General features: G+C 44.9%; 1 protein-coding gene across 3 annotated transcripts in view; it reads left to right on the plus strand.

Moving 5' to 3' along the window:
- The first annotated feature begins 5,646 nt into the window (after window positions 1-5,646).
- Window positions 5,647-21,214, plus strand: part of JPH2 (junctophilin 2) — an 81,946-nt gene continuing 66,378 nt past the window's right edge. Inside the window, exon 1 of one of the 3 annotated variants that reach the window (XM_082225983.1) lies at window positions 5,647-6,901. In XM_082225983.1, the coding sequence (XP_082082109.1) occupies window positions 6,523-6,901 (379 nt within the window). In that variant the 5' untranslated portion in view covers window positions 5,647-6,522. Of the gene's footprint in view, window positions 6,902-20,146; window positions 20,563-21,214 lie in introns of those variants that run through there. The other 2 variants (XM_082225981.1, XM_082225982.1) reach the window with 2 other exon arrangements.

A 21,214-nucleotide genomic window follows, 5' to 3' on the forward strand; every position in this document is an offset into this window, starting at 1 on the left:
CTTGTGGGGCACCACTGTACTTACCAGCTACCTCTGGCGGTGTTTTGAGGTAAACATTTCCTGTTTCAGAGAGAGAAGAGAATTGCATTTTATTTTCTTACTGAGCATTGCTTTAATTACAGCATGAAGGCTTTTAGCCAGCCTGTTTTATAGGAAATTGAATTCAGCAGGGCGAACAATCAAAATGTAGTTTACCTATTAATCTGTGGATAAAGATTAAAATATGAAGTAATTTATACAGTGGTGCCCCGCAAGATGAATGCCTTGCAAGACCGAAAACCCGCTAGACGAAAGGGTTTTCCGTTTTTGAGCTGCTTCGCAAGATGATTTTCCCTATGGGCTTGCTTTGCAAGACGAAAACGTCTTGCAAGTGTTCCGATTTTTTTTCGCTTCCCCCCCTTTTTCTAAGCCGCTAATAGACTTTTAGCCGCTAATCCTTTAATAGCCGCTAAGCCTTTAATAGCCGCTAAACCGCTAATAGCGCTAAGCCGCTAATAGGGTTGCTTCGCAAGACGAAAAAACCGCTAGACGAAGAGACTCGCGGAACGGATTAATTTCGTCTTGCGAGGCACTACTGTATTTGGCCGCTAGATGTCAGCCTTGTTTTATAACTTTGATTTGATGCAGCCTGTGCTGTACTTGCACATCAACTAAGTTCTGTTGAGGAACTCCACTTCATAAACCATCCCACTTGGCATCAAGGTGGTCAGCCCCTGGGTGTTCATATTTTTTTAAATAAAAACAACTCACAGAACTATGTTTAAAATGTTGAGTTCTTATGAGTTAGTGCAGGGGACCAATGATGTAATTATGTAAATAAGATGCAAGTTGGATTCTCTTAAAAAAACAATAATGGCAGACTTGGATTAAGGAAACTGCCTTCAGGCAGTATGAACTAGGACTGAAGGCTTTTGCCATTTTATTTTTATTTGCAATTCCTTTGGTTTGGCTTTCTTGCCATTTGCAATGTGTGAAAGCAGTTTTCAACCAAACAAGTATGCAAAGCTAAAAGCCATGTTGGCAATATACCCAGCTTCTTGCATCTTGGGTGGCAATGAACAAAGATTTCATGATATATTCTCATAGCATATGCTCTGAGACATCTTGTCCCTTGCCAACTAACCTCCCTGCGCTATGGAGGCAGCCTACTCTGTCAGGGAAGCAGGGACGCAAAAACCTCCAGGAAATCAGCTGCTCTGAGATGTGCTTCTGCTTGTATACCTTAAATTTAGCCAGTGTTTTGCATTGCCTTTACGGTCAGAGGAAGCTTGTAGCTTTTCCTGCTTTGTAAATTGTGTTTGGTCCTTCTCCAGCTTGTACTGAGAACTTGCAGAAATACCAATCAAGAGCATTCACTAGGCACAAAATCCAGAGATTTTGTGCTTAAAAAGAGATGCCTTTAAAATAACCCTGCCAGATGAATGTTGTTCACCTTACTGAGGCTGTGAGAGTTGTGGCAATTTATATTTCCAAGCATGGCGATTTATAAAATGTTTAGGGCATGCTCTATTTTGTATGTATGTAAATTAGTATGCAATTCTATTGCACAGTGCTAAATATTTTTTTATTAAGATGTGTGTGCTTGTGTTAATATTAAGGCACAAAACCTGGGCACTGAGTTAATTTGGAAATTTCTGACACTTAACAATTGTAATGGCTGCATAATGTGTCAGAAGTTACACAGATTAGCTCTGTATTTGTCTTTGTTTCTGTATAATGAGCACCTGTTCCCTGTAATGTGCTCAGGAAATAGCACACATTTTGCCTTTCAGTGTTGATCTTCTGCATAATAAGAGACAGGTGTGGCTGAAGGAGTTGAAAGCTTAACTGAGTTTGCTGTGCTTGCCCTTGATCTCCTCCCCCCCTTCTCATTCACTTCAGTTCTTTCTTGGAATATAGTCTGTTTTGAGAGAGACCGCAGTGCTTCCCTCTTCAGTCTTAAGTGCATATGGAAGTGCTACTTATAGCCAGTGGATTTATTTAGCAGTAATAATTAAGCAGTGTTTTCACAGTACTAATATCTCTTACATGGGAAGAAAACAAGCACAAGGGAGTAGGATGTAGACGGAGTTGATGAGAGACTTTGGGGATGGGGCAGGCAGCAGGACTAGAGTGTCCTTTCCTTTCTCCAGCAGCAGCCTTAAATTGCCTGTGTTGAATAGAATAGCACTTAATTGAAATGAGACTTGGAGCTTCCCGCTTATTAGCAAAGCACATATTCATGGTTGGCGTGTTGATGGTGAGTGCCATTTTCTGGCTTTTAAAAGAATTAAATAAAATGTTTCTATTGCATCTATCCTCAAAGCCTCAAGGTGGGTAATAAGTAAAATATATAATAACTAGAAAAGTTAAGCACACAAAGCAAAAAAACAACACTGAAGCACCCCTTAGAACCATAACATTTTCAGCAGAATTTTAAAATCATTTAAGACTCAAAAGTTCTCTTTAAAAGCAAAGGTATTATTGTGTGTAGTGAAAAGCCATTAATGAGGGGCAACACAAGCTTTCCTTTTGAGGTTGTTCCAGAGCCTGTGGATGCAGCCACTGAAAAAGGCGTTTCCCCAGATCCCAACCTGATGTATTTATTGGGACCAGGAGAGGGCCCCCCCAAACCTGAGCTTTTTTTGTGGGTGGGGGGAGCAGCTAGCCAAAGCTGTGCTGCACACCACCTCCAACACAAAAAAATGACACCGCAACACTACAGAGGTGCTGGAACACACAAAAGAGGTGCCGGAACTTTGTTCCAGCTGACAAAAAGCCCTGATGATGATGTGGTCCATGAAATACTGAATGCATCCAGAAAGATGTGGAGTTATAACTTGTTGGCTTTCTGTAGCAAATGGACCATATTTTTTAAAAAAAATATTTCTCCAGCCATTTCAGCTCACTCACTGGCAACTTAAGGAAGTTCAACCTGTGATTGTAAAGCAAAAAACAAGCCCCAAAGCTACATACATTATACTGAAGTTACTACCAATATAAACGCAGGCAAAGAACTTAAATTTCTTAATCCAGATCTTTGTAATTTGTGAAAATTGGAAGTTCATACATCCCTATTAACCATGGTTTAAATAAAACTTAAGTTAACAAGCCATGGCTTAGCATTGCATCGGAGCCCAGTACAGTGCCTTAACTATGGTTTGTTTAACTATGGCTCGTTCATGTTATTGGTTTACTAACCTGAACAATGACTTGGTGTGGGTACCTCATTTACTGTGGTTAAAATTTTTGCTCTCAAACTACTAGCCAAGCAACAGTGACATTAGACAAGAATGATGAAAAATGAAGCTCTTCTTGGCACTCAACTCCTCTTTCTAATCTTTTTCCCAAAGCTGATGTCGCTGCTAACTGCCTGGTAACAGGATCGTGGAAAAATGATTGATTTTTAAGAGCGTTCCTCCCTTAAATTTGAGCAGGTGTTGAGTAAGGGGTGGGAGGGTTCCAAAATTAAGTTCCATTCCTGACAGTCATTACAATTAACATCCTTAAACTACTAAAACATTCATTACTGAAATGGCCTTTCAAACTCCCTGCCAGCAGAGACACAGGTGACACCAGCATAGGTAATGTTCACTAAATGTAAAGCATAACATTCACATTAACAGCCTATTGTCGGTGTGTGTGTGTGTGTGGTTGCAGACTAGAATAAAAAGGTTAAACACCTACAAGCTGCAAAATGGTATGGGTGCTTCTTTCTCCGGTGAAGGGATGAAGATACCTGCTGTTCCATGACAGGTGCTGATGAAGATCACTGAGAATCTTCACATCTTCTCTTGCAGGTGAGGCGATAGCAATTTGGCACCACAAAAGACAGACGAGGGTAGGAAATAAGGAGGGCAGAGTATGACAAAACCATAATTACATTGAATGTAGAATGTCCTTTGCCTTTGAGCATGGTTTGTTCAACCAAAAAGCATTATTTGAATAAACCATGGTTTCATGTGATGTAAGAATGGGCTGCTGTCAAGAAATCACTGCCTGTCCTCTACAGGAAAGTGAGGAATGATCTTTTCAACATCTGCTCCCTGTGTTCTTGAATTTTTATCACAAGCACGTGCTGGTTAGTTGTGCAACTCGAACCACAAATACTCCAAGGTAAGTCCTATTGAATTCAGTGAGACTTGCTCCAGGGTAAATGGGATTAGGATTGTAGCCTCAGTGCAGGTACCAGTAATTTGAGAGTACCAAGTTAATGTTTGCTCCTGAATAATAAAACACAAGACTTTGCCTAAATAGTTTGCAATAGTTTAGTTCTGTTAAAATAAAGGAAGAGTTTGTCATTTCACTATGCACTTCATTGGAATAAGGTAAATTTGTAGCTCAGATGTAAGCCCCTATTTTACACACAAAAGACCTCAGCCTTCAAAATGGGGAATCTTCAGGTAAGGCTGGCAAAGACTCCCATCCTAAAACACGGCAGAGCAGAGCTCCCCAGCATTTTTAGCCCTAGAGGCACTTCTGGAAATTAAACCTGTGGGCATCACAAAATAACCATTTCACTAGAAAAACAGGAAATGCTATCAGAGCCCCCTAAAATAGATCCAAACCCCACACCCCAAAACAGACAAAAAGCAGGCAACCTGCACAACAACAATGAAAATACAAAATGGGAGGGACAGATGCCAAAGGCTATATATGCGGTGGCTATGCTGCCTGTGAACACTGGGGACCCCTTTACATTGTGGTAGATCAGTGTTTCCCAAACTTGGGTCTCCAGTGTAAAAACTGCCACAACATTGGAGTAGAAAACTGCAAGGGCATGTTGTCACATGCACACACACCAAGATCATCTGTTTAATAATAAACACTTTAAAACTATACCTTGCCATGCTCTATAACACAAAGAAGGTCAACAAGCAAGGAAGGAAGGAAGGCCAGGCACACTGGGAGGAGAGACTTCCTCCAGCGACAAAACCTGACAAAAGGCTATTGGTTTACACATTTCACATGCAATTCTTTTAATGGACAACCCTGTATATAATAATCTCAAACACTGGGATTCTAAAGAAACCTACGCCTGTCTGGCAAGTAATTATGCTGGTCCACTAATTAGTCTCCAGAAGCAAGTTAATATTAATATTAATAATAAAAAATATGAGAATTTTGATAGCTCTCACAAGCTGTAACAAGGTCTGGCTTACTTGATATAGCAAGCCAATTTGTGGCTGGCAAGGGCCGCGAATATGTGTGCAGCCTGCCAAACAGGAGGGTGTTTTTTTAAAAAAAAGTGTTATAGTCTAAATGTTATATTTTACCAATTTAAATTGAGAAACCTGCGTTGTTGGGTGGCTGATATAGATACCACACTAATAGCGCCCCCTAATTAGCTGCAGAAAAGGGTGGGGCCTAACATGCACTGCATCTATAGGCAGAATCCCACCTGAAGCCGCGATCCTGTCCCCTCCCCTTTCGCCTCGCCTCGTGCCTTTAGCACCTTCATTCATGGTCTCTCCCATTCATTCTCGCCCGCTCACTCCCTTTCCTTTTCCTTGCTCCGTAACTAGCAGAAGTTCCTCCCATGCCCGTTGCAAAGTTCGGAGCAAACGACCTGGCAGAGCTCTCGCCCGCGCCTCCCTCCTTTTCCCAGGGTGCTATTTTTAAATAGGACACTTGCTCCGTCTCTCTCTCTCTCTCGTTTTCATCCCAGCCCGAAAGGGGGTGGCGGCGGTGGGTGTCTCTGTCCTCCATAAAAGGGTCCTGCAAAGGGGGCAGGGCTACGTGGGTTTATTTTCGGAGCAGCTCCAGGGATCCGATGGCCTTGTTAGGGCAGCTGTGACCTTTCTTCCCGGAGGAGGGTAGAAGGAAGGAGGCTGCGGGAGGAGAGCCGGAGAGGCTCGCCTGTCCAATGGGGCTTTGAAGAAGAGCCTGGCACCGCCCGCGCAACTAGCCGCGGGGGCCGCAGGAGCCCCGGGAGGGCGGAAGAGGCGAGGGCGCAAAGCGCGCCATAGGGGAGGGGGTCGCGGCGGCGGCGGCGGCCGGGGAAGGTTCAGCAAGGATCTTTACCCTTCTTGGCTCATAAAGGGGCCGGATGCTGCCGGCGTTTGGAAGAGGCTGCGAGGATGGTGTAAGCAGAGAAAGGTTACCTTGCAACTAAGGTCTTGCAAAGGCTTGCCTCTTGCCCATCAGGGCGCTTGGAGAGAGCGCACGGGATGGGGAGGCCCGCGCCTTGCAGCTGAGCAGGAGTTTAGCCTCCTCTACTACCTCCAAGGCCGGTTGGGAGAGTTTTCCTTCCATGCCTCCATACCTGACAGGCTAGCGTTGCCAAGCCCAGAGAGTTGGGGGGGTCCCTGAAGTTGGTGCAGCTTTTCTGAGCCTAGGAACAGCTTGCTTTCCACCTCCTCACAGCCTCTTCCCTAGTTGCACCTTCCTGGGCGAGGACACCACGCCTGACCCCAAAGGTGGCCCCCCAGCATAGCTTGGCTATGCACCACCACCTGCCGCTTCCACTAATGGAGAAGTGATCTGGCCAAATAGGAAGGAGAGAACGAGCCAGAGAAGAGCACAGACCCCTGGCTTGACAGCATGAGCGGTGGCAGGTTTGACTTTGACGATGGAGGGGCCTACTGCGGGGGCTGGGAAGGAGGCAAAGCCCACGGGCACGGCATCTGCACCGGGCCCAAGGGCCAGGGCGAATACTCGGGCTCCTGGAACTACGGCTTCGAAGTGGTGGGAGTCTACACCTGGCCCAGCGGCAACACCTACGAGGGCTACTGGTCTCAAGGCAAGAGGCATGGCTTAGGGATCGAGACCAAAGGGCGGTGGCTTTACAAGGGCGAGTGGACACACGGCTTCAAAGGAAGGTATGGGGTCAGGCAGAACATCAGCAGCGGGGCAAAATACGAAGGCACCTGGAATAACGGGCTGCAGGACGGTTATGGCACCGAGACCTATGCTGATGGAGGTAAGCCTGGGAGGAAGGAAGTCGCTAGCCAGGGGGCTGTTTCTCTCTGGGCTGCAGGGTGGAAGGCAGGGCAGGGCAGGGTCCTGGGAACCAGGGAATGTGATAAGTGAGCTAATGGCTGTGGCTCCTTCAGCGGGCAAAGAATTCAGTTCTGATCCCTCAACTGATGCTGGACAGGTGAGATTAAGGCCCTGTCCTCATCTTTCCAGCAATGCACACTTTATACCAAATCTCAGCCCAGCATGCCTGTTTGTGCACAAGGGCTCCTAGGTGCATAGACATTAGTGGGCGCACTTGCCGTTCTGCTAATGTAGCTGCTGAATGAACCATTCTGTCTACGTGCTTGAAAGAAAAAAGGCTTCAGGTCAAAAATAGCCCATTCCCAGCGGCACTTCTTTGTGCTCAGAGGTTGACGTCACAATGGGACCATTGCTTGGATTCTTCTGCAGTGCGAGTTGTGTGCCAGCCAGTTGTTCACTGGATGTGTGGTCATTCCACAGCATGCGCCAGATCTTGCCGCTCGGTTGACCATCTAGTGTGCAACACCAAATGCATCCAGAAGTGGTCAGCAGCTTCTGCCCATGGCAGAGGAGGTAGAAGGTGCTGTTGAGATAGTACTGCTTGCAAAAAGGCAACTTACTGGATTCCAAACCTGATGGTTGTCTATGTTTGTAAGAAAAGTCTGATGGACAAGGCCAGTGGCCCACCGAGTCCAGGAACCTCTTCTCATAGTGGCCGACCAGATGCCTATGGAAAGGCCGGCAGCAAAAGGACATGTGTGTGCACTTATAACCAGACACAGAGTTTACCCTGGTCTAGGGACATTCCTCTTTCAGGCATTGTATAGGTGGCTCAGAAATTACCGTATTTTTCGCCCTATAGGACGCACTTTTTCCCCTCCAAAAATGAAGGGGAAATGTGTGTGCGTCCTATGGGGCGAATGCAGGCTTTCGCTGAAGCCTGGAGAGCGAGAGGGGTCGGTGCGCACTGACCCCTCTCACTCTCCAGCCTTCAGGAAGCTCTGCGCAACCCTCAGGAGACCGGCTCAGTCCCGGGATCAGCGCAGCTCTGCGCAGCCATCGGGAGCGGGGCGCGAAGTCCCGCCCAGCTCCGGATGGCCACGCAGAGCTGCCTGCAGTCCCGGGATCAGCACACTTCTCCCCATAGCCGCCCCACAAGCTCGGGGGACAGCGGGGAGGCAGAGCGCGCCTTCCTGCTGTTCCCCGACCTGGTTCTTCCAGCCCCGCACCGGGGGGGAAAAAATAAATTCCCCCCCTTTATTTCCCCCCAAAAAAACCAGGTGCGTCCTATGGGCCGGAGCGTCCTATGGGGTGCAAAATACGGTACTTTTTAGAACAGTAGTTCAGTTTTCCCTTTAGGAAAAGCTGGTGCAAACTTAAGAGCTTAAATACCTTCCTTAACATGGTGGTTCCTGAAAAGAAATAGATAAATCTGAGACTAATGGAGATATGTTTGGCCATTCTAAAGCAGACTGTGGCCTAATTAGACAACCATTAGTACTTTTAATACATAATCCGATGGGGATTTATCGACTGTTGTAATGACTCAAGATCTTCGTTCAGCCCAATTTGTCCTTTCTGTTTAGCAACCTCATTTTTTCAGGGCAAGCATGGAGGGAGGGAGGGAGGGAGCAGCTGTGGGGGGAGAACTCTTGTTGAACAAATGCTCAGCAATTGGTGACAAAAAGGGAGAAAATGTTCAGCAGCAGGTGATAAGATGCTGTTATTGCTAATGTGTTTTTCCCCCCTGTGCAAGTTCATCTGAAATCTTAGGTCCTGTTTGATTTCATGTATGTGAATCTATGTGGTATGCATTGTATTAGATATGCCATATGCTGTGGTGGGCCTGTGTAGCTCTCCTATATTGTGGACAAGCAAAATGCCTGCCGTACTGATGGATTGTGATGTGAATGGAGGGCTTATATGCTGCTGTGGGTTGGAGATAACATTGCACTTCCTGCATGAGTGTCCTTTGCAAAGACTGGGTCATGCCATGTCAGGAGTGGAGGTTGGGTTTTGCTCTCCTTGCCTTGCTCTCCCGAAGCGGAGAGCTTAACTTTCCTATGGGACTGAATGGAAGACATTCACTTTTACCCAAAGTATGCATTTAGGGGTACCATTGGGGGAAGGGCTAAGACTGTTCCCAGTTGCTGATGTTTCTGTTCTGGGAATCAAGCCAAGTCCTAGCTGTGTTCCTATCCTGCTCTTGGTTTTGTTTCTTGGTCACGCTAGCAGGGCCCAAGCAGACGGGGCTGGAGGAACAGTTTATGTGGGCTCACCAGTCCATGTTTGCAGGCCCCAAGCCCATAACCATGCAGCAAAAACTGGCGACTGAATTGCAAATCATGTTTGAGGATGCAGTTTTATTTCTCTGTACCTGTACAAGATGCCTATACCTTGTGAGATTGGCTGGAGCCAATCAGAAGCAGTGTTAGAATAGCAAGCAATATCAATGTGCTGCAAGCCCATGCCCTCCTCCAGAACAGAAAGTTCTAGGACTCACAGATAGAAGTGGGCCTCCCTACCCTATGCAATATGATCTCTCGAGATCTACAAGTCCCAGAGTTCCTTAGCTCCTGATGGCATATCCTCTATAGATAGACAGGAGGAGCCAACAGGGTGTGGCATCTGAATGGCAAGACATCAAGAATCCAGGGGCAGCTGGAGCTAGTGTGGTTGTTTAGGATTTACAGGCCCACAAGCACCTGGTCTCTAGACTGGGGTGGCAAAACTTTCCCCCCTCAAGGGCCACTTTGTCTCCTGGTGAACTTTCTAGGGGCCACATTCCAGTGGTGGGTGGGACCAGAGGCAAAAGTGGGTGGAGCAACAGATACGCATTTTCTTCCAGCCTTCCCCCTCCTGGAACAGAAGTACAGTGGTACCTCGGGTTAAGTACTTAATTCGTTCCAGAGGTCCGTTCTTAACCTGAAACTGTTCTTAACCTGAAGCACCATTTTTGGTAATGGGGCCTCCTGCAGCTGCCGTGCCGCCGGAACACAATTTCTGTTCTCATCCTGAAGCAAAGTTCTTAACCTGAAGCACTATTTCTAGGTTAGCGGAGTCTCTAACCTGAAGCGTATGTAACCTGAAGCATATGTAACTCGAGGTACCACTGTACTTGCATCTTAGGGCTGTATGCAATGAATACAGATATTTTACATCAGGCAGAAACGTAAGGAATTACAACAAGGGGACTGAGGATTGTTTGGCAAAGACTTCTGTTGGAGGGAGAAGGAGGATAATGTTTGTACCATTCCCAGATAAACATTGTTTGGCTCTGTACACACAATTATGTGTGGCTGTTATCTATTAACAAATCTGCTATATGCTCCCTTTTGCCAGAATGACAAAAACAAGAGCAATACAATAAAAATGTGCAGATACAACAGATTAAAACAAAATATAGAGAGGTTACCTGGGTCTTTTGTCATGGTGCAAACATGCTCTTCATATCCAGCACTACCCGTTTCAAAGTTTAAATGCAAACCAAAACTGAACTTGCTTGAATTTAAGAGTGAGGAGTTTTATATGGCAATATAAGCAGTTCATCAGGGTGTCAAGCAAACAACGTCAATTGTTGGGAGCAGCACAAATGGGTCTGAAGCTGTAGGTTTCAGAATGACAACTTTTGTTCCTGTTCCTAGAGATGTGTGTTAGCAAGGGTTACTTAGTGGCAGGGAAAAATGCACTTTGTACATGCCCAGAGGGTGCTGCCTTACTCTCATGTTCCAGCCATTCAAAATCAGTTCTGGAGTTGAGGTCTGGCAAGTTCTCTTTGCTCAAACACCGTCAATATGTGCATATGTTTGTTTTTGAGATAATAATGTGCTGCATTACTGGGATTTCAAAAAGCGAGTCCATCCACAAAGCTGTTTGGAATTTGCAGAACTCCAAGGAGATTGAATGGTGAAGCTGCTGTGGCTGCATATTTCTTACAGCGGTTGAATATTTCCTTTTCTAGTCTACCATAATGATTGCTGTACTTCATTTTTGTGCTTTTGTCCAGTAGGTGGAGGTGGCTATTTTTTACGTTTGATTACTTAACTTGCATAAAATAACCAAATAAAATTGAGCTTGCAGAATAATAATAGTAATATATATATATTTGCATACTTTTTGTGGGGCATTTACAGGCTTTTGGATGCTTTCTGTCTTCACACACTTGTAATTTTGTTCTGTGAGTTATCTTTCTTTTATAGACCATTTCTTCCAGATGTCTTTTGAACTGCTTTGTAAACTAGCTTCCATGGTGATTGATGGCTTCAACCAGCACTAAAACCAGTGGGGGTAGATTTGGCATTGAGATTTTGCAGGTGCTCATATGGCTCATGCCAGCTCCTTCAATAGGAGAAGCCAGGGAAGAAGCGGTGGAATTTAATTGCATGGCTATTTTCTCCCTCAAAATACTAATAAGATCTTTAATGGGTGTCTTTTGTAACAAGCAGTATTATGAGAGGTATACCGTCCAATGAGTGCTATTAATAAGTATTGCATAGTGGCTAAGGGACTGAACAAGGACATCTTTGCTTCACATCTCATCTTGGCTGCAAACCCACTACGTGGCCTTAGGGAAGCCACCATCTCTCAGCCTCAGCATCCCTGCGCAGAACCTGAAAATGAGTAGAATGCTGTGACAAAATGTTGTAGCTTGCCCCTGGTGTGTGTGTTACCTGAACTGGAAGTGTGAGTGGTTGGCACCTAAGAGGAGTCCCTGCTTCTACTTGGAGTCTTACTTCATGTGCAAAATTTGTTTTGTTTTATTTTCAGTTTTTGGGCATTTAAAATGTCAACTAGTTGCATGTCTGCATGCAAGTCAATGGAGTGTGAGGATTCTGCATGCAACTGAGTGCTTGATTTGGTCTGGGGGAGGTCTGAGGGTAGAGTTTTAAGTAGATTTACCTTAGTTGCAGCCTGAGATGTCTCAATAATTTTTAACTTTGAGTCTGAATTAGCTCCTCCCCTGAGCTCAGTATTAACAATGTACAGTGGTACCTTGGGTTAAGTACTTAATTTGTTCCGGAGGTCCGTACTTAACCTGAAACTGTTCTTAACCTGAAGCACCACTTTAGCTAATGGGGCCTCCTGCTGCTGCTGCGCCGCCGGAACACGATTTCTGTTCTCATCCTGAAGCAAAGTTCTTAGCCTGAAGCACTATTTCTGGGTTAGCGGAGTCTGTAACCTGAAGCGTATGTAATCTGAAGCGTATGTAACCCGAGGTACCACTGTACTACATAGTAGGGCTATCATAAGCTGCTCTTTCTCAACACAGCCTTGAAACCTGCAATAGGATTATGGCAGTGAACAACACCTTAGAGTTCTTGTATATTATACTCAGCGCAACCTGCAAAGGGAGGATAAAAACTTTGTTGTAAGACATTCTCTCGGTTTCAGACCAAGCTGCGATAGGGGCTAATACTTCTGAAAACCACTCAGTGTTCAGTGTGAATTACCCTGCAGAGCTGCCATAAACCAATCTCTTAGACACAGCTGCTTCTAAACCTGTGTTGTGAGGAGAGTTAAAAGGTAAAGGGACCCCTGACCGTTAGGTCCAGTCATGGCCGACTCTGGGGTTGGGGCGCTCATCTCGCTTTATTGGCCGAGGGAGCCGGTGTACAGCTTCCTGGTCATGTGGTCAGCATGACTAAGTCACTTCTGGCGAACCAGAGCAGCGCATGGAAATGCTGTTTACCTTCCCACCGAAGCAGTACCTATTTATCTACTTGCACTTTGATGTGCTTTCGAACTTCTAGGTTGGCAGGAGCAGGGACCGAGCAACGGGAGCTCACCCCATCATGGGGATTTGAACCGCTGACCTTCTGATCAGCAAGTCCTATGCTCTGTGGTTTAACCCACAGCGCCATTAAATCAGAACTGTCTGATCCTGAGCTGAAGATAAAAATTCCCAGGTTCAATCCAAGCATGCCCAGGTTGGGGGGGGGGCAGAGATCCCAGTCTGAAACCCAGGAGAGATGCTATCAGCCGCTGACTGTATTGGCTGGCACATAACACCAGAAGATTATTAAATTATACTCTGCACAAGTAGGAATTGTGGTTTCTTTTGCCCTAACAAGCAATGATTGTTAAGCTACTTTGAAGCCATGGTTTGTGGTTGGTTTAGTGATGGTGGTTTTGTTAGGGCAGAGGAAACCACAACCCCAGGTTCGCATATCATGCCAAGGCAGCCACTTTGTGGTTTCCCTGCTTGCAAAGTGGGAGGGCTTCAGTTGCCAGCATTTAGCTCATGTGCTTTCTGGCTAGCTTAGTGCTACGTGCAAACACAACCAGCATTTACCAGGGTAGGGGTGACTTTTGCCCTCCGGATGTTCCCAAACTACAACACCCACCCACTTCACCAAGCATGACCAATGGCTAGGGATGATGGGTGTTGCAGTTCAGTAATGCTTGGAGAGCCAAAGGCTCTCCATACCTCAGATACACCCAGTGCCTGATTTATGTATAAGCTAAACAAGCTATAGTTTAGGGCCCCGCTCTCTTGGGGGCCCCCAAAAAAATTAAAGGAAAAACAACAACGATGTACATTTCTAAAATATGATTAAAATAAAATAAAACTTACATACAGCAACAGTGTTTTGTGTTGTGTAGGCTCCTATGATGTAAGTAATGGGCCCCGCCTGCTAACCTCCTCCCTAAAATATCACTGGTTTGCTCATTTCTATATATAGGGTGCCTACAGTCTGCATGGACTGGTTGCATGGCCACATGTGCAAATGGCTTTAGATACCTATTAGTTCCATAAATTACCATATAGCATATATTCGACACAAAAAAACAGTGACAATTAGTTGTTGACAAAGGACAGTTGGACATATAAAGAGCCCCATTACCTTCAGTAGCTTAGGGCCTCATCAAACCTAAATCCGGCCCTGCATACACCAATAATCTGCTGAAATAAGGGAGCTTCTGACATGTCTGATTCCCAGTTTTCCCCAATCATTCTCTTCCATGGGATATTTCCTGACATCAGATGTACAGTGCTTAAATTTATAATGGTGCGAGGGTTTGGTCGTTCTTCTAATTAGGAAGTTTTTCCAACTCCTTGTTTACTCACTTTGCTTGTCCCCACGCTCCCCACAAGCTTTCTTCAAGTGATCTCTGGGATGCTTCTCTAGGACACTTGGGAATTTTCTAATGGTAAAGTGATTCATTAAGTTGACAGTTAAATATTTCACCCTTGGAGATCTCTGCTGCTATTTTGAAGTGGTTCTCATGGGAATGAGAAAGAAAGAAATTCTAGTGCTTATACTAAAGAAATCGGTCTCCCCAAAGACACCTGTATCGGGGAGAAATTTTACATTTGTGACAGGAGAAGGAGATACTATAACATATCGCAACTGAGGGAGTGTAGGAATCCCGGTGGGAATGTTTTCATAACTTTATGATTTGTTTATTTATTTGTTACATTTATACCCCAGCTTTTCTCCTCAAGGTAGTATACATAGGTCTCCTCCTCCCCATTTTATCCGCACAACGAGCCTGTGGGGTATGCTAGGCTGAGAGTGAGTGACTGGCCTAATGTCACCCAGTCAGCTTCATGGCTGAGTGGGGATTCGAACCCTGATCTCCTAGGTTCTTGTCGGGCATTGAAATTGTTGGTTTCTGCTCTCTTCACTGTGCAGCAAAGTGCTAGTCACAAGACAATGTTTACATTCCACAGTCAGAGTACTGTTGGGTTTTCCCACGGGAATGGGAAGCTGGATGTGACGTACACTGGTTTCCTGTTTTTCACTGTTCTCTCGGTGTTCGTTATTCCGAGGAGAAGAACGGTTGCTTCTCTGCTCCAGCAGAGGCAAGATGCATGTTTGTAATTTCTCAACTTTGAACTGAAAATAAAGCAACTTTAAGCATGTGGCACGTACTCTTCATCATTCCGTTGTGCAAAGGACTCTGCAATAACAACGTTATGGTTCCGGGCCCAGAAAGACGTAAATCAAACTGAGGATCAAAGACTCCAGCGATCGAGTCGGAATGCCGGCAGAGGTACAGAGGAACGGATCGCGTTATCTGCTCTGCGCGTCAAGTTTGATTGATGAAGGTATGTGCTCATGCTCCGGAGCAGCCTGCCAGTTTCTAGTTTATGGCTTTATGGCTGGACTTTGATCTTTAAAAGCCGTTTTGCCGCGATACAGTTTAAGGCATAAGCTCACAGGCTTGGTGGCTGAGAAAGCGAAAGTACTTTTCACAAGTGCTTTTGGACGCTGCTGTAAGTGTTACGCAGCTTGGTTAAAACAGCAGAGATGGAAAATGCAAGGCTGGTTGAAGCTTTTGGGATTCCTAAGCTCAATAAGAAAAATTACACGGAGTGGGTGCTTTATGCAGAGGCAATTCTGCAGAAAGAAGGTCTGTTTAATGTTATTACAGACAACCCCCCAGCTCCAATTACAGCTGATTGGAATGCTAAGGATTCCAAAGCACGGGGAACTCTTACGTTGATAGTATCCCCAGAAGAGCTCTGTCTGTTGCGTGGAAAGACCACAGCCAGAGAAATTTGGGACACTTTAAGACAGGCTCATTTGAGGACAGAGGCTGGTTCCTCAATGTACTATTATGCAAAGCTGCATGATATGGCTCTTGCTGAAGGTGGAGATGTGCGTAAACACCTGATGGAGATGCAAAATCTGAGACATGAGCTGCAACAGAGAGGACTCAACTTTCCAGAGGCTGTGTATTCCTTCATGATACTACATTCTTTGGGTCCAAGTTGGGAGTCCGTTGCCACTCAGATTGCTGTTCAACCAACTGCTCAGCTCACAGTAGCCTTTGTTACTGCCGTGATCCAGAATGAAGCAGATCGCCGGGGTGCTAGCTGCATGAGTAAGGGGGAGTCTTCACAGACGTCATCCCAGAGTGCAGTGGAACCACCAGAGGGCGCCAAAGCTTTGAAGGCAGTGAAATGCTACTCGTGTGGACGTCTAGGCCATATGAAGAGGGAATGCAGATATCCCAGGGCCAAGACAGAGCAGTGCAGCGGAAGCTCATCGCGTGGAAAAGGCCAAAGCAAAGGCAAAGGTCCGGTGTCCAGGACAACGCAGCACAAGGCAATGGTCTCACGCTTCACTCCAAAGGTTGCAAAGGTCCAGAAGACATCTAGATCTTTCTTCGTTGTTGATTCAGCAGCTACCCACCACATGTGCAACGATAAGAGACTGTTCGTGTCTTTTACACCGCAGGAAGGTGCGATTCACCAGGCGGATGACCACACGATCCCCAGTCAAGGCTACGGAACTGTTGTTCTTCACAGTTTGGACTTATCGATACAGGATGTACTGTATGTTCCAGATGCCACACACAATCTTCTAAGTGTGATGCAGCTGAATGAACGGAACATTGACGTTTCCTTCAAGAACAAGAAATGCACCATCACAAAGAAAGACGATTATGTTTTGCATGCTGAATGTGTTGATCGTTTGTTTGTTTTGTATTATGATGATGTTGTGCAGAATGATACTTGTTGCATTGCAGGTTCTAACAAAAGTTTGCATGCAGGATGTATTCATGATTTTCACAGGAAATTTGGTCATTTGCATTTTGAGGCAGTATCTAAAATGCCTACCTTGGTTGAAGGTATGACTATTAAACCCTGCAGGTACCACATGAAGTGCAAGGCATGCGCAGCAAACAAGGTGAAAATGGCTGCGAAAGGTAAGGTGTCTAGTAGGCAAGCTACAGAACCATACCAAATTGTTCATGCTGATTTAGTTGGTCCACTATCGCCCTCTTTGGGTGGCAATAGGTTCTTCATGGTTCTCATTGATGCATTTTCCAGGTATATTTACGTGTACAATCTCAAGCAGAAATCAGAGGCTTTTCCAAGGTTTAAGGAATTCTGTGCTTGGTTAGAAAATGTGCATGGTAAGAGGATAAAGACTCTTTTCACTGATCGCGGGGGAGAGTTCACTTCTCAGCAGTTTGAAGCTTTTCTGACTGAGAAAGGAATTCAACACGATTTGTCCAGTCCTCGCTCGCCATGGCAGAATGGGCTTTGCGAAAGGGCAAATCAAACATTGCTTCAAGGGTTAAAAACCTTGCTGCATGATGCCAATCTTCCAGAGAGTTATTGGGCCGAAGCTCTCTCATGTTTTCTTTACAGTTACAATCGCAGGTTATCTTCAGCGATTGGTTGTACCCCCTATGAGAAGATGTTTGGCAAGAAACCATACATCAAACACATGAGAATTTTTGGTTCTGACATGTGGATTCACTCACCACAAAGCTCCAAATTAGGCAAACGTGGATTGCATGGTATCTTTCTAGGTTATCAGAAAGGTTCTTACAGAATAATGATGACTGACTCTAAGACAATTAGGCTCACAAGAAGTGTTGAGTACAATGCCAAGTGGGGGGAGAACGTGGGAATTTTTCAATGTTATCCTGATGACAGTGATGAGACTGAGGATAAGCAACAACAACCCACACCCACTGATGAAGGTTCTGATTCTGAGTCTGAAACTGAATCGGATACTTCAGAGGATTTCAAGAGTGCGAAAGCCTCTATGCGACCCTCTGAAAGCTCTGATCAGGAATTGGAAGAACCATTGTTCACAATAGGTCACTTTTCTCCTAAGAAGGAAGAGGAAAGTGTTGAAGACCAAAGGCTAATTCGTAGGTCACAAAGAGCCACAAAAGGCAGACCTCCAAAGAGATTTGCTGATGAATTTGCTAAGACAGCAGTAGCAGCTGTTAAAAGCTCCAAGAAGGTATTTGAATCTTCAAGTTTCCAAGAAATCCAGGATTTGGATTCTAAGGAAGCTGAGCCATGGTTAAATGCCATGAAGGCTGAGCTTGATTCCTTAGAAAGGAACAAAACTTGGGAGCTTGTTCCAGTAGTTCCAGGAATGAAACTGCTTGGAAGCAAATGGGTCTTCAAAGCGAAGACTGATCAAAATGGCAAGATAGTCAGACACAAAGCCAGATTGGTAGCCAGAGGTTTTGCACAGGTACCAGGTGAAGACTATCACGAGACCTACTCACCCACTGTGAGATATGAGAGCATTAGGCTTATGCTCAAGCTAGCTGCAGAGGAGAGTCTACACATTAGTCACCACGATGTGAATACAGCATTTTTGTACGGATCTCTAGGTGAATCACTTTATATGCTTCCACCTGATGGCGTACAGGTAAAACAGGGATTTGTTTGTGCTCTAAAGAAGTCCCTTTATGGTCTCAAACAAAGTGCACGGTGTTGGCACACAAAACTCACTGAAGCATTGTTTTCTCTAGGTTTTCAACAAGGGAAAGCTGATCCATGTGTATTTGTCAAAGAGGAAGGGCAAAAGAAGCTGTACTGTTTGTTTTATGTTGATGATATTTTATTCTTTTGGAAAGATGTCACAATGTACAATAATGCCCTAGCTCAACTGAAAGAGCACTTTGACATGAAAGATCTTGGTGAGGTAAACAACTACCTATCTCTGGAAATAGAGAAAGATCAAAGTGGTAACATTCTAGTACACCAGTCAAGGAAAATTGCTGATGTGTTAACCAAACTAAACCTGATGGATGCTAACCCTGTAGACACACCCATGACAACAGGTTATCAGGTAGAAGACACTGAAGAAGCATTTTCTGACACTACACTGTACAGAAGTGTGCTAGGCAAGCTAAACTTCATTGCCAGATGTTCAAGACCTGACATTGCTGTTAGCTGTAATTTGCTAAGCAGACAAGTTAACAATCCTACTGTTAAGGATTGGAAAGCTCTGAAACGCATAGCACGCTATTTGAAAGGCACTATGCATTACAGACTGAGATTTAACAATCAGAAGTCTGGTGGTCTTGAGATTTTTGCAGATGCAAGTTTTGGAAGTGACACTACAGACAGGAAAAGTACGTCTGGAGTTTGCTACATGTACAATCAGGGTCTATTTGATTGGTCATGCAAGAAGCAAACAACAATTAGCTTAAGTACTTGTGAAGCTGAACTGAATGCACTGTCTTATTCACTTAAGGATTGTGAATGGTTGTTACAATTGTGCAAAGACATGAAAATTCCTGTCAAATGTCCAATCCAGGTTTACCAGGACAACAAAGCATGTTTGGCTTTGCTGAATTCGGAAGGTTGTAAGCAAAGCACGAAGCACTTGCAATTGAAGGTGCAACATGCTAGGGAACATATTCAGAAGGGACTCGTAACGGTGTCCTATATGCCAGGTAATGAAATTCCTGCTGATGTATTGTCCAAGATTGTATCAAGGGATCAACACTGTACCTATGTACAGAAGTTGGGTTTGTACTGATATTGTACGAACACGCTGCCCAGTGATGTTCACGGAAAGGGGGAGGATGTTGGTTTCTGCTCTCTTCACTGTGCAGCAAAGTGCTAGTCACAAGACAATGTTTACATTCCACAGTCAGAGTACTGTTGGGTTTTCCCACGGGAATGGGAAGCTGGATGTGACGTACACTGGTTTCCTGTTTTTCACTGTTCTCTCGGTGTTCGTTATTCCGAGGAGAAGAACGGTTGCTTCTCTGCTCCAGCAGAGGCAAGATGCATGTTTGTAATTTCTCAACTTTGAACTGAAAATAAAGCAACTTTAAGCATGTGGCACGTACTCTTCATCATTCCGTTGTGCAAAGGACTCTGCAATAACAACAGAAATCACTACACCACACTGGTTTCATTTTTTAAAACACACACACACACACACATACATACACATTCACATAAAGGGCTCAGATTAACAACACCATCCTATACATGCCTATGCAAAAGTTAGCTGCATTGAATTCAATGGTGCTTAATCCAAGGTAAATTTGTGTAGTCACAGTCTGATAGCTAGCTCATAATCTCAGCCTTTTAGCGATATGTGGGACACTGCAGTGTTTGAGAAGCTTAGGAAAGGAGAAATATAGTTTCCCTTTCCCACTCTACTGAAATCTCCCCCTTGATTTCCCTTTTTTAAGAGAAGAAAACCCGCAGCTAACACTCTTGGCATTCTGCGATTCAACCCTCTTCAATATTCCTTAGGTCCTCAGGCTGGAGGAATGAAGCTTCCGGAAGTTGCTTGTTGGGCTTTTCTCAGGGGTTCACTTGTGAATTTGTTCACAAATCATTACAAATTGTTGTTTAAAAATGAATATACTTTCCTCATTTGAATCAGTGTCCTACCCTTTCCTTTGTCAATAGTTTCACCTAAACACTGATTCTGATAGTATTGATAATAATAATTTTATTATTTATACCCTGCCCATCTGGCTGTGTTGCCGAGTAGGTCAGGCTGAGAGACTGTGACTGGCCCAAGGTCACCTCCCCAGTGAGCTCCATGGTTAGGAGCGAGGATTAGAAACTGGGTCTCCTAGGTCTTTCACCTTAACCACTACACCACACTGCCATTAAAATTGCCAGCAGACAAGGAAGGTTTCTCTCACATCTCCATTCTTTCCAGGGATTGATTTAGAGCTGAAACACAGTTCAACAGCCAGCAGGAATTAAGGTTCGAAGAAGCTGAATTATGCCCGTGTTCCCCTTGGCTCGGCCTTGTCTACCAAAAGGCTTTCACAAGGGAAGGATTTCCTCAGAGATGCTTTTAAATGCAGATAGCAGGGTTTAAGGCCGGGACTCTCAAAGTGTGTGCTCTGCCACTGAGCAAGTGTCCTTTCCCATCCAGAGCTATTTAACCTTAGGTGACCATTTTATGTTTTCGTGCCTTTCTTTCTGGGCTCTTTCTTGTCCTTTGGCTTCTTAGCTTCCTCAAGGATTATTGTGCTTTGCTAACATGACAGAAATCGCTGGCAGTCTGTGGCTATAAAAATACCCCATGGCCATTTGCCTGTGAGAAAGCAAATCCTTGGGGGAGCTAATTCTTTTATACTGGTAATAAATATTTGTATTTCTCCAGCATGTTTCGTCCCAGGATACTCTAGCTGAATGGGGATTTGGGTGGCTGGTTGCAGAGCTGGTGGTTTACAAATTTGGGGGGTGAGGCTTCTAATAGCGAGTGATGGATTGAGCCAAAGTGGGTTTCTTTGGGTAGGTTGCTAGTTACTGAGGTAACCACATCAACAAAAGGACGACAATCAAGGGGGAGAGAAACTCTGCTGTGAGGGAAATTAATGTTCTGAGGCAATTGGTGGGAAGGAACTAGCTTCCTCCTGGGGAAGCGTTCAACTTGGCTCCAGCAAGGGAGCTTTTGCTGTATTTCAATTAGTTTGGTATTAGGAATACACAAACTTGCAACAAAAAGTTGTTCAGGGTTCCTTTTTTCCTCCTTCACATCCACCCTTTCCCTCTGGCTTGTTGGTATCCCTCCTTGAAATGTTGGGCATGAACAACAAA

Source organism: Podarcis vaucheri (assembly GCF_965113315.1).
Source record: "Podarcis vaucheri genome assembly, chromosome: 6".
Classification (NCBI taxonomy): domain Eukaryota; kingdom Metazoa; phylum Chordata; class Lepidosauria; order Squamata; family Lacertidae; genus Podarcis; species Podarcis vaucheri.